Below are 13,942 nucleotides of genomic sequence, written 5' to 3'. Positions count from 1 at the left end.
AATTCTTTCAGCCTTTCTTCATAGGTCACATTCTCCAGCCCTTTAATCATTCTCGTTGCTCTTTTCTGGACCCTCTCTAATTTCTCCACATCTTTCTTGAACTGCGGTGCCCAGAACTGGACACAATACTCCAGCTGAGACCTAACCAGTGCAGAGTAGAGCGGAAGAATGACTTCTCGTGTCTTGTTCACAACACACCTCTTAATGTATCCCAGAATCATGTTTGCTTTTTTTGCAACAGCATCACACTATTGACTCATATTTAGCTTGTGGTTCTCTATAACCCCTAGATCCCTTTCTGCTATAGTCATTCCTAGACAATTTTTCCCCATTCTGTATGTGTGAAACTGATTGTTCCTTCCCAAGTGGAGCACTTTGCATTTGTCCTTATTAAACTTCATCCTGTTTACCTCAGACCATTTCTCCAACTTATCCAGATCATTTTGAATTATGACCCTATTCTCCAAAGCAGTTGCAACCCCTCCTAGCTTGGTATCATCTGCAAACATAATAAGTGTACTTTCTATGCCAATATCTAAATTGTTGATGAAGATATTGAACAGAACCAGTCCTAACACAGACCCCTGCAGAACCCCACTTGTTACACTTTTCCAGCAGGATTGAGAACCGTTAACAACTACTCTCTGAGTAAGGTTATCCAGCCAGTTATGCACCTACCTTATAGTAGCCACATCTAAGTTGTTCAATTTCAGTGATGGGCAAACCAAATCTTTTATATACAGTAAATGCTTTCATATCTGGCATTTTATTATCCAGAACTCTCAAATAAGCAGCATTTTAACCATAAGTAAATATTAGTTACATTTTCCATAAGTACACTATAGTTTAAAAGTAAATACCTATAAATATAGCAAATACAGTATAAGTCTACAGCATACAATACTGCTGGTAAATGAAGTACTCTGTACTGTGTACTCTATGGCTGTGTCTACGTTACCACCTTCCTTTGAAGGAAGGATGGTAATGAGGCTGTTCAGAGTTTACTAATGAAGTGCTGCCATGCATAGGCAGCACTTCATCATGCAAATTCCCCCTCCCCATGGCAACTCTGAAGTTTTAAACTTCAAAGTAATGGCACGTGTCTAGCCACGGCGCACCCGCCTGTACTTCAAAGTGCCGGGGCATCTTTGAAGTCCCCTTACTCCTTTTGAATAAAACTTTGGAGTTGCCGGGGAGGGGAATTTGCTTAATGAGGTGCTGCCTATGCACAGCAGCACTTAATTAGTAAACTCCGAACAGCCTCATTACCATCCTTCCTTCAAAGGCAGGTGGTAATGTAGACAGAGTCTATATGTTTTTGTTTCTTGATATCTAATCTTATTTTTCTTTAGTGTTATGCATTGCTAGGGATTCCTTTCTATTATCCAGAACATTTGAATATCCGGCAAACTCATGGGCCTGGATCTGCCAGATATGAGAGTTTACTGTAAACTTATGTTTACAGTTGACAAATGTTTTCTTGCAAAATGTCACAGCACCATTCAGCATTCTGGTGGCAGAAGAGACTGTGGAAGCCCAACTTTTGCTCTACTCCACAGCGTCCAATATGTTCACCACACACCACATGTAGCGAACAGGAAACCGCAGTGTAGCAATTCTGTCTCTTGGAGCGCTCAAATACACCTGCTCCTACGGCTGAACCTGGGGACTGCTATCTGCCCTGCGCGTGCACCCTACCACTTGGTGAGAGAAGCGCGTGGCAGCAGTGGCTCCATCCCAGCAGCTCTGTTGAGCCGCTGGCATTGATTTAAAATGGTGGGCTGGGGTGAGGGGAAGCCTTGGAGTGCCTGACTTTGTGGGAGGGTTCTGGAGCCTGGCTGTGAGGAAGGGTATTTATTTAGAGCAGGGAGATGGGGAGTTTGATACATATGGAAGGACAACAACCACAAGTGTAGCAATCTTTGAATTCCTATTGGATGCCACTGCTCCATCCTGATTTTTTAAGTCAGTCATCAGTGGAAACTAGTTATTTACAACATATCTCTATTACAGTTTTTGATATATATAATATTTTTAACCAATATGACTATCTCAAAGATTAAATCAGTGTCGCTCAATCATTTCCAAGCTAATATATCCCTTTCAAGAGTCTGAATTGTATTGTGTACGCCCAAGTTTTACTACACTTAAAAAAAAATCACAAAATTAGACACAAAAATACAAAAGTTGCAGCACACTATTGCTGAAAACTCACTTTTTCATTTTTACTGCAGAATCATAAAAAAATCAATTAGAACATAACTGCATAATATACAGAATAGTATAAACATAATTGACTGTGAAATTTGTTTGTATGTACTTTGCTCATGCTTTTTAGATAGCATGTTGTAAAACTAGGTAAATGTCTAGATAATGTCATGTATTCCAAGGACACCTCTGAGTACACTCAGGGGTACATGTATGATGATTGAGAATCACTGGTTTAAAATATCATAGGTAGCTATGTTAGTCTGTATCTTCGAGAACAACAAGAAGTCCTGTGGCACCTTATAAACTAACATATTTTGGAGCATAAGCTTTCGTGGGTGAAGACCCGGTTCATCATATGCATGACTCATGCATCTGATGAAACGGGTCTTTGCCCACAAAAGCTTATGCTCCAGAATATCTGTTAGTTTATAAGGTGCCACAGGACTTCTTGTTCTGGTTTAAACTAGTGTGACATGGTAATAATCTTGAACAGCACTAGCATGGCTAATGCTGTTAGTGAGAAAGTAATAAGTGTCTCAATATGAGAAAATGGAAAGCAGCATATAACATTATGTTGCTTAATAGACGGCAGCTAGTGACTGACATTTTCTCAAGCAGCTTGAGGTGTCACATGACATGATGTTCCACAAGTTTCTGTTGTTGCAGAATGGCAATGTTATTTTGAACTTCTGCAGGTTGTGGCTAAGTTTGTGCCAGAATGCAGTAGAATCTCAAAATTACAAACACTGTGAAAATGGTTGTTCACAAGTCCCAACAAAATATGGTGGTTCTCTCAAAAGTTTACAACTGCAGATGGACAGAGTTAGGAAACTTTTTAGTTGCCAGAAGAAAAAAATGCATATTAATTTAAATGGAACAAGCACCTTAAGTTTCCTTACCCTAAAAAAATAAAAAAACCTCCCTCTTCAAGTAATACCGTGATGCATCCTATTTGTGGTGGGGGAAGGGATTTATGTCTCTGCTGCTTACGTGTGTCCTCATTCTAAAAGAGGCGTGTGGCTGGACAGCCCACTAACAACGGAGGTTCCACTGCCTTAGAAAGACAAGGGTGAAGCAGTATCTTTTATTGGACCAACTTGTCCAGGTGAAAGAGACAACTCTCCGCCGGTGAGGCCGAGTCCTGCCGCAGTGTCGGGCCAGCGGGGCTCTGCCAGACAGCGGTGGCACTGCGAGGCCTCGAGGAACAGCCGCACAACGGATCACACCATCGCTGGTTCTCTGCCACGACGGGAGCGGCAACACCCGCTCCGAGCGTCTGCGTGCTAAGGAGAGAGGTGCCTCTGCTCGGCCCCGCAGCGCGCTCAGGCGGGAACGGACTGTGATTTGGGGGTTGAGAGACGTGAACGTCACTCCGAGCACCGGAACTCTCCGGTGCGTCCGTCGCCGACGCCATGAAAGGCGCTCTAGACTGCGAACTCTATAGTCGGACTCTCTAGCCCAGGCCTCCCGGGGATTCTATGGTTGCAGCCCGCCCACCCCGAGTGTCCCGGTCGGGCCTGCAGCGTTTACGATGCCGGCGGCGCAGGCTTGCTGAGACAGAGCCCGCGGCAAGAGCAGCGGAGCGGTGGCTCTTCTCTCTCGGTTCTCGCGGTGCGAGGAGGGAAGCGCGGCCTCTGGACCTCTGAGGTAAGAGCGGGCGCGACTGCGACCGCCTCAGTCACGGCGCGAGCGGGAAGGGCGGCGAGCGCGCCAAGCAGCGGTGGGGGAGGGGAGCGCGCGGCATGTTCGGGCTCCTCTCCTGGGGGCGGGAGCCAGGCAGCTGTTCTGCACCCTGTCCCCCTCCGGCTCCCCCCGCAAGCTGGGCTCGTCCCTGTTCAGCCCCCGCCTCCTCTCCCCTCACGCGGTGCTTGGCTTGTGACCCCAACGCGAGTTCCCCCCTAGGCGCTTCCGCTCCCCAAGGCGCATAGCCGCGGGCCTACCTCTGCCCCTCGCGTCATCGCTAGGGCACCAGGGCGTGCCCTGCCTGCGACTGTGTCAACGCAGCGCGCAGCTGTGCCGCCCCGCTCCGCCGCGCGCTGCCCTGCACGGCCTATAACCGACACACCTCGCCGGTGCCGTTCTGTGTGCCGCCCCGCTCCGCCGCACGCTGCCCTGCACGGCCTATAACCGACACACCTCGCCGGTGCCGTTCTGTGTGCCGCCTCACGCCTGCCGCGCGCTGCCCTGCACGGCCTATAACCGACACACCTCGCCGGTGCCATTCTGTGTGCCGCCCCGCTCCGCCGCGCGCTGCCCTGCATGGCCTATAACCGACACACCTCGCCGGTGCTGTTCTGTGTGCCGCCCCGCTCCGCCGCGCGCTGCCCTGCACGGCCTATAACCGACACACCTCGCCGGTGCCGTTCTGTGTGCCGCCCCGCTCCGCCGCACGCTGCCCTGCACGGCCTATAACCGACACACCTCGCCGGTGCCGTTCTGTGTGCCGCCCCGCTCCGCCGCACGCTACCCTGCACGGCCTATAACCGACACACCTCGCCGGTGCCGTTCTGTGTGCCGCCTCACGCCTGCCGCGTGCTGCCCTGCACGGCCTATAACCGACACACCTCGCCGGTGCCGTTCTGTGTGCTGCCCCGCTCCGCCGCGCGCTGCCCTGCATGGCCTATAACCGACACACCTCGCCGGTGCTGTTCTGTGTGCCGCCTCACGCCTGCCGCGTGCTGCCCTGCACGGCCTATAACCGACACACCTCGCCGGTGCCGTTCTGTGTGCCGCCCCGCTCCGCCGCACGCTGCCCTGCACGGCCTATAACCGACACACCTCGCCGGTGCCGTTCTGTGTGCCGCCTCACGCCTGCCGCGCGCTGCCCTGCACGGCCTATAACCGACACACCTCGCCGGTGCCGTTCTGTGTGCTGCCGCGCGCTGCCCTGCATGGCCTATAACCGACACACCTCGCCGGTGCCGTTCTGTGTGCCGCCCCGCTCCGCCGCACGCTGCCCTGCACGGCCTATAACCGACACACCTCGCCGGTGCCGTTCTGTGTGCTGCCCCGCTCCGCCGCGTGCTGCCCTACATGGCCTATAACCGACACACCTCGCTGGTGCCGTTCTGTGTGCCGCCTCACGCCAGCCGCGCACTGCCCTGCATGGCCTATAACCGACATACCTCACCGGTGCCGTTCTGTGTGCCACCTCACGCCTGCCGCGCGCTGCCCTGCACAGCCTATAACCGACACACCTTGCCGGTGCCATTCTGTGTGCCGCCCCGCTCCGCCGCACGCTACCCTGCACGGCCTATAACCGACACACCTCGCCGGTGCCGTTCTGTGTGCCGCCTCACGCCTGCCGCGTGCTGCCCTGCACGGCCTATAACCGACACACCTCGCCGGTGCCGTTCTGTGTGCTGCCCCGCTCCGCCGCGCGCTGCCCTGCATGGCCTATAACTGACACACCTCGCCGGTGCTGTTCTGTGTGCCGCCTCACGCCTGCCGCGTGCTGCCCTGCACGGCCTATAACCGACACACCTCGCCGGTGCCGTTCTGTGTGCCGCCCCGCTCCGCCGCACGCTGCCCTGCACGGCCTATAACCGACACACCTCGCCGGTGCCGTTCTGTGTGCCGCCCCGCTCCGCCGCACGCTGCCCTGCACGGCCTATAACCGACACACCTCGCCGGTGCCGTTCTGTGTGCTGCCCCGCTCCGCCGCGTGCTGCCCTACATGGCCTATAACCGACACACCTCGCTGGTGCCGTTCTGTGTGCCGCCTCACGCCAGCCGCGCACTGCCCTGCATGGCCTATAACCGACATACCTCACTGGTGCCGTTCTGTGTGCCGCCTCACGCCAGCCGCGCACTGCCCTGCATGGCCTATAACCGACATACCTCACCGGTGCCGTTCTGTGTGCCACCTCACGCCTGCCGCGCGCTGCCCTGCACAGCCTATAACCGACACACCTTGCCGGTGCCATTCTGTGTGCCGCCCCGCTCCGCCGCACGCTACCCTGCACGGCCTATAACCGACACACCTCGCCGGTGCCGTTCTGTGTGCCGCCTCACGCCTGCCGCGTGCTGCCCTGCACGGCCTATAACCGACACACCTCGCCGGTGCCGTTCTGTGTGCTGCCCCGCTCCGCCGCGCGCTGCCCTGCATGGCCTATAACTGACACACCTCGCCGGTGCTGTTCTGTGTGCCGCCTCACGCCTGCCGCGTGCTGCCCTGCACGGCCTATAACCGACACACCTCGCCGGTGCCGTTCTGTGTGCCGCCCCGCTCCGCCGCACGCTGCCCTGCACGGCCTATAACCGACACACCTCGCCGGTGCCGTTCTGTGTGCCGCCCCGCTCCGCCGCACGCTGCCCTGCACGGCCTATAACCGACACACCTCGCCGGTGCCGTTCTGTGTGCCGCCCCGCTCCTCCGCACGCTGCCCTGCACGGCCTATAACCGACACACCTCGCCGGTGCCGTTCTGTGTGCTGCCCCGCTCCGCCGCGTGCTGCCCTACATGGCCTATAACCGACACACCTCGCCGGTGCCGTTCTGTGTGCCGCCTCACGCCAGCCGCGCACTGCCCTGCATGGCCTATAACCGACATACCTCACCGGTGCCGTTCTGTGTGCCACCTCACGCCTGCCGCGCGCTGCCCTGCACAGCCTATAACCGACACACCTTGCCGGTGCCGTTCTGTGTGCCGCCCCGCTCCACCGCATGCGGCCCTGCACGGCCTATAACCAAGACACCTCGCTGGTGCCGTTCTGAGTGCCTCCTCGCACCTGCCGCGCGCTGCTCTGCACGGCCTATAACCAACACACCTCGCTGGTGCCGTTCTGTGTTCCCCCTCACACCTGCCATGTGCTGCCCTGTACGGCTTATAATCAACGCACCTCTCCAGTGCCGTTCTGTGTGCCCTCTCACAATATGTCCTCTCACACCTGCATGTAGTGTGTACACACATACCCCATCTCCCCCATATGTCCCCTTGTACCAGCCACATGTTGCCCTGCATTGCTTATAATGTACACACGTATCACTGTACTGTGTGTCTGCTCACATGTTCCTATGCACCGTGACATAACTTATACACACCTTGCTGGTGCTGTACTGCCCTCCGCAGCCCACGCACACGTTTCCTCATACCTGTCATGTGCTGTGTCCTACACACACTTCGCCCCTCCCTGCTGTGTGTCCCTTTACCACATGTCCCCACATAACATACATGGATGTCACTGTCCCATGCTGTATGTCCCCTCACATCTGTCATGTGCAGCAATGCTCTGCCTATAATGTACGAACACATCGTCTGTCTCTGCTTCGTGTCCCCTCACATGTCCCCTGGCATTTGCCGTGTGCTGCTGTGCATTGCCTGTAACATAGACACAGATTTTCTGTATTCAGTACACTGACCTCTTTCAGGCTGAGAAGTTGTGTCATCAGAGATTGTTGAGTTCAGCTTTTTCTCACCTCTGACAGTGTCTTCCTGAAAGCATAGTAGATAGAAATCAGCATGCAAAAAATGTTAGCATGCCTTCCATATACAATACATGCTTTTCCAGCTAAGTAGGTTATTTTTATGAGACAGAATCTTATAAAGTTTCTTGCATCCTGAATTGTGCAATCCTGGATAACATATATTTTTCCTTAATTTATTCGTTGGATGACATAAGCATTTCACATCTGCTTATTTACTTTGTGCATTTGAGAGTGACTTTCTGTTTAATCAGTTTCATTATTTAATTACAGTCAAAGTTTCTCCTATTCTTACTGTTACTCTTCCACGCAGCAACAGAGGAGAGAACAACATTTTCAAAACAAAAAAACGTGGTTGAATACTACAGAAACTTGTGTGTGCTTGGAGTCTGGTGTCATATCAGAAACAACCTTTTAATTTTTTTGGCAGTTGACTACATTTAAGTTTTACAGTGTCCTATTTTCTGGTGACATTTGTTTTTAGTTGGCAAAAATACAAAATACACATTCTTGTCTTTGTAAAAATGTAGTTGATTTTCAGCATCTTTACCTGGCTTCCTTTTCTTTCATGTCATGTAAAGCAATAGCTGCTGAGAAAAGAAAAGTGACTGCGATTAAAGCACTAGCACTTTTTATGCCAGCACAGTAGTGTGAAATTGAGTAGCATGTCAATCTGGCTCCTAGTCTGATTTCTCACTGCTGCTGGTGCTATGGGAAAAGTGCTAATGTGTAGGAGCATAAAAACCATGGTGATCTTAGCCAGTGCTGTAGAGTGATTCTTTCTATGGGGTTTTTAAAAAGTGGAAGTATCAGAAGCAAAATACAGTTGTCACACTCCCATCATTCTGAATTGCAACCTTTTGATGTGTTGGTTTGAAGAATCCTAGCAAAGGATTTTGAGGGACACAGGTTCCAATCTCACTATATCATTAGATCTCCCCAGTTTTCTCACTGTAAGATTCTATCTTCAACCTCCTGAATCTTGTTAACTTCAGTGTGACTTCTCACTTGAGTAAGGATTGCAAGATCAGGCTCTGACTGTTCATGTATAGTGGTTTCTTACCTATGAATATATGTCAAGCTACCAGAGCTGTGGTTGATCTCAGTAGGGAGAACTCAATGACTCACATTTCCACAGAGAGAAATGTAATTTCAAGTCTCACAGCAACTGTCTTTGCAACTATTTCAAAGTGCATGTGACAAAATATTTAGCACTTGCAGATCTTCTTTTAATGTCTGAGTTCAGTCCATCCCCTCACCCTAAGTGTGTCTGCATATTACATTGCACTAAATCACCTGATTAATTACAATTTTAATTAATTATTTTAAACTTAAAATGTCAGATAATTAAGTTTAAAAAGTGAAAATCTGAGAAAAGTTACCTGGATTTTAAAATGTACAGGTATGGTAAGTTTTATAGGGTCTTAAAATAATGTACTCCTGGATCTATTTATGTTTAGTATCTAAATAATAGTTATGATGTTTACATTTAGGTAGCAGTTGGATTTTAAATTCAATGTATTTTTCAACATTTTATGGTAATTTTTGCTGGTGTCTTGGATAAACAGGTTTTAGAATCTGATTTCTGTTAGTTACTGATCTAGAGATGCCAACAAGTTAACTATTTAGAGCAGTGCTCAGCAACCTTTATTACCTCATGGCGTACTTCCACACTCATTATATTTCATGACACCCACGGTATATAACCCAATCCCCTCCCCCTCCCCCAAGCCAGGGTCCTCCAGCCCCCACCCTGCTCTAACCCAACACCCACCTCCCCCTAGGACCTCTTCCTCCCCATCCAACAACTTGATGCCAGTGACTCACCAGAGCTCCCACCAAGCAGTGGGGCACCGTGCACAGAGAGCTGTGGACAGCACTCCTGGCACACTGCTCTGAGGCACACTAAGCACTGCTTTGCAGCACACTTCCAGTTGTAGAGTGCTAATTTAGAGTGCTGTCGTCTTTTAGTGCACTGATTACATCTGCTTAGTGGTGATAATTTAGTGTAGAAATTTAACAGGCAAATTGAACAATTACTCACAACGGGTGCATCTGAATTGGGGCTGAAATGAGTTCAACTCCTAGAGTTAATGGAGTTAACCCATTTCGAATGTGTGGTTAAGAGCCACAGCACTAAGAAACAGGATGGAGGAATGTGTTCTTGACTTGCCCACTGATTTGCTTTGTGGGTTTGGGTAAATTGCTAATGTATTTGTGCTTCAGTTCCCTTACTTTAAAAGGGAACAGAAACACTTAACTGTGTCAAAGGTGGATTTCAACTCTTAAAGAAAGTTTGTATGCTTTTTATCCTTTGATGAAAGATGGTGTAACAGTGCAAAGTACTAATTTTAATTGTGTCTGGGACTTTCATATATGGATGATGAAGTTAGTTGCTCGGAACCCATTGAAAGTTGATGGAAGTTGGGCACCTAACTTTCTTTGTAAATCCCAGACTACAGTTCTGAAAAGCACTGTTTATAGAATTAACTCCCTGCTTTTCTTGCAGTTGATTATGGAAGAGGTGCACACGAGTACCAGTAACAGTTCAGCAACACCACCACAAACAACGTCCATACAAGGTACAGCACTACAAGCAGCTCATCTCTCACACATTTCCCAGCAGGTAAATTTTTGGAACTAATTAAAAGAGTTTTGTGTTCAAACTGTATTTTATAGTTTTATAAAATGTGTAGGGAGAATAAGAACTAGGGAATTGGATGGGAAAAATGAACAGTTTGTTTTATACTTGAGTGCACAAAAGGAGTATCTTGACTTGGATTCAAGATACATGAATGTATACAATAGTAGTAAAGTGCAGAACATTTGACTCATCATTCATGGACAATTTTAGATCCTTTGCAATATTCACTCAGTCAACAAATGGGAGTAGCCTAGCACTTATGGCTCCCTTTGACAGCAGTCATTGTGGGTGGTCAGCACCTCTAAAACACGTTCTTTTAAGCCCTTTGGAATTGACTAAGTTAATTTTACAAAATAAAACATATAGTTTGGAGATTTTGCTATTAATAAGCTCTAGTGAACTTTATTAAAGAATACTTAGTTTAAAAAAACATACAGATGCTTTGGAAACATTTGTTATCTTTTTGCTTAAAACATTTAATGAGGCAACTGCATTTTTAGGGCTTGAAACTAAATCATTCAGGATGCAGACACTCTAAAACTGTTGCACCTGCAAGATGAACTTTCCGAGAGAAAATCTGTTCTCACTGTCCTTCCATCCCTTCTGAGCGCTACCAGATAATACTTTTTGTAGATGATTCAGTTTGCCTCACATTCGAGTTCAGATTTTAGTGTGAAATTTAGCTAGTTCAGTTATAATATCAAGCAATTATGACTAAATGGTGAACATGAACAGACATCCTGTTGTTTGATTGGTTCCGCAGGGGTCTGTGTTAGGACTGGTTCTGTTCAATGTCTTCATCAATGATTTAGATATTGGCATAGAAAGTATGCTTATTAAGTTTGCAGATGATGTGAAGTTGGGAGGGGTTGCAACTGCTTTGGAGGATAGGGTCATAATTCAACATGATCTGGATAAATTGGAGAAATGGTCTGAGGTAAACAGGATGAAGTTTAATAAGGGAGGAACAATCAGTTTCACACATGCAGAATGGGGCAAGACTGTCTAGGAACGACTACAGCAGAAAGGGATCTAAGGGTTATAGTGGACCACAAGCTAAATATGAGTCAACAGTGTGATGCTGTTGCAAAAAAGCAAACATGATTCTGGGATGCATTAAGAGGTGTGTTGTGAACAAGACACGAGAAGTCATTCTTCCAGTCTACTCTGCGCTGGTTAGGCCTCAGCTGGAGTATTGTGTCCAGTTCTGGGCACCACAGTTCAAAAAAGATGTGGAGAAACTAGAGAGGATCCAGAAAAGAGCGACAAGAATGATTAAAGGTCTAGAGAATGTGACCTATGAAAAAAGGTTGAAAGAACTGGGCTTGTTAAGTTTGGAAAAGAGAAGATTGAGGGGAGACGTGATAGTGGTTTTCAGGTATCTAAAAGGGAGTCAGGAGGAAGGAGAAAACTTGTTCTTCTTGGCCTCTGAGGATAGAACAAGAGGCAATGGGCTTAAACTTCAGCAAGGGAGGTTTAGGTTGGACATTAGGAAAAAGTTCCTAACTGTCATGGCGGCCAAACAGTGGAATAAATTGCTAAGGGAGGTTGTGGAATCTCCATCGCTGGAGATTTTTAAGAACAGGTTAGATGGATGTCTATCAGGGATGGTTTAGATCATACTTGGTCCTGACATTGGGGCAGGGGGCTGGACTTGATGACCTCTCGAGGTCCCTTCCAGTCCTAGTGTTCTATGATTCTATGAAAATATTTGTTTTTATTTTGTATTTTGTATAGGTGCCAAAGAACTTCACAGTTTGATTTGTGATAACATAGTAAGGGGTGTTTTTATTATGTGAGAACTAAGCCAAAGCCCTTTTATGAATACTCTTGTGTAGGTTTAAATTATTAATATTTTCTAAAACATTCCTTGTATTCCAGGTTATGAGAAGTAGTGCAAAATTTAGAGGAGGAAACTGGTGATTTAGCTTTGATCTTATTTATACCGAGTTCAAAGTCATATAATCTTATCAGAACATTACAATTGTTGTATAAGGAGATTGTTTTGCTTATTCTTTTTGGATTTAAGATATAACAGTAACTGTGATTTTAATAATAAATATTGAAGGGTGTCTTAAGTTTTATATGGACAAAGATCAGAAATGTAATTCTATAAAACATATGCAGAATAATGCAATCAAATTGCCATAAAGAATGTGTGCTTGTTTTCTTTTGTATGGCATCTTTAAATTTTAGTGAAAGAGATCTGTATAGTTCACCAGATCACAGACTGGGCAATGCTATCTTTGTTTTTCTGGAATTTATCAGACTTATATAGTTATTGTCAATGACTGCTAGTTTCATCAATTTCTCCAACACCCTCCCTGTCCTACATGTCTACATTATTTGTTTAATTCTCAAGTCTTCTCTCTCCTCCTTCTGTCCATGTTGCTGATGTTATTTAATCCTACCAGATTTTCCACTAGTCTCTCCCCAGAACCCATTACTTCTTCAGGCTTGTCATAGTCAGGCCTTGTTATGTCTCACATCTTGATACAGCAACATTGCCTTCTCTGACACCTCACTTGTCAGCTGTAATAATAATAATCTGCTTTGCCTAACCATGCTCAGATCTGCTTGGAATCCTTTTTTGCTGGCTCCCTTTTGCTTTCTGCATTGAATACTATCTCCTCCTTGCCTTCCAGGCCCTGTAAAATAAGGCTATTCTGCTTATTTCTTTGTGCTCATCCCAAGGTACCTGGCTAACTGTCCTATCTTTTTCTCCTGGGATAATCTCTATGACTTAGTATAATAATATGTGGAGATATACATCTCATAGAAATGGAAGGGACCTTGGGAGGTCATTGAATCTAGTCCCCTGCCCTCTTGGCAGGACCAAGCACCATCCCTTTTTTTAAATCTATTTGCCACAGATTCCTAAATGGCCTCCTCAAGGATTGAACTCACAGCCCTGGGTTTAGCTGGCCAATGTTCAAACCACTGAGCTTCTCACTATGTGTTGAATTCCTCTCTGATTTGGTCCACATTTGTGTCCTTCAAAACACATTTCTAGTCAGTGGTGCAAGTAAACAAAATTTTACTGGAGGGAAGGGCACTCCAGAATATGGACGCTCCATATGACACCTGCAGGGAGTCTTTCTGGTACACTGTAAATGACTTGCTGGTACGGCAACCTGACCATACTGGCCCACTTGCACCATTGCTTGTAGTAGAAGGCCACTGAGCTGGAGCTTTTCCCTGTTGCTGAGAAAAATACTGTCCATATACCCCCACACATTCATTCATATTGGCTGCATTATCTTACTGTTGTCGCTCTGATCCATTCTAACTCTCCATTCAACTTTTGCCCCAGCCCTCTTTTAGATTTTATCTGATTTAAGGTCTGTTCTTGGGAAGCACTTTTTCTTCTCAACATCCATGAATTTACGTGGGAGTTAAGAAAGATAACATAAGAACATAAGAACATAAGAATGGCCATACTGGGTCAGACCAAAGGTCCATCCAGCCCAGCATCCCATCTGCCGACGGTGGCCAATGCCAGGTGCCCCAGAGAAGGAGAACAGAAGACAATGATCAAGTGATTTATCTCCTGCCATCCATCTCCTGCCCTTGTTCTGATGGCTAGGGCACCATACTTTATCCCTGGCTAATAGCCATTTATGGACCTAACCTGCAAAAATTTATCAAGCTCTTTTTTAAACC

General features: G+C 47.6%; 1 protein-coding gene across 3 annotated transcripts in view; it reads left to right on the top strand.

Annotated features, from left to right (window-relative positions):
- The first annotated feature begins 3,302 nt into the window (after positions 1–3,302).
- ATF1 (activating transcription factor 1) overlaps positions 3,303–13,942 on the top strand; it is a 32,288-nt gene continuing 21,648 nt past the window's right edge. The window contains exons 1-2 of one of the 3 annotated variants that reach the window (XM_074980308.1): positions 3,303–3,858; positions 10,145–10,261. In XM_074980308.1, coding sequence (XP_074836409.1) covers positions 10,151–10,261 — 111 coding nt within the window. In that variant the 5' untranslated portion in view covers positions 3,303–3,858; positions 10,145–10,150. Of the gene's footprint in view, positions 3,859–6,695; positions 7,726–10,144; positions 10,262–13,942 lie in introns of those variants that run through there. The other 2 variants (XM_074980306.1, XM_074980307.1) reach the window with 2 other exon arrangements.

Source organism: Carettochelys insculpta, chromosome 29 (assembly GCF_033958435.1).
Source record: "Carettochelys insculpta isolate YL-2023 chromosome 29, ASM3395843v1, whole genome shotgun sequence".
Taxonomy (NCBI): Eukaryota; Metazoa; Chordata; order Testudines; family Carettochelyidae; genus Carettochelys; species Carettochelys insculpta.
The sequence above is the reverse complement of the archived record's forward strand: the minus strand, read 5'-3'. Positions and strand labels throughout refer to the sequence as shown.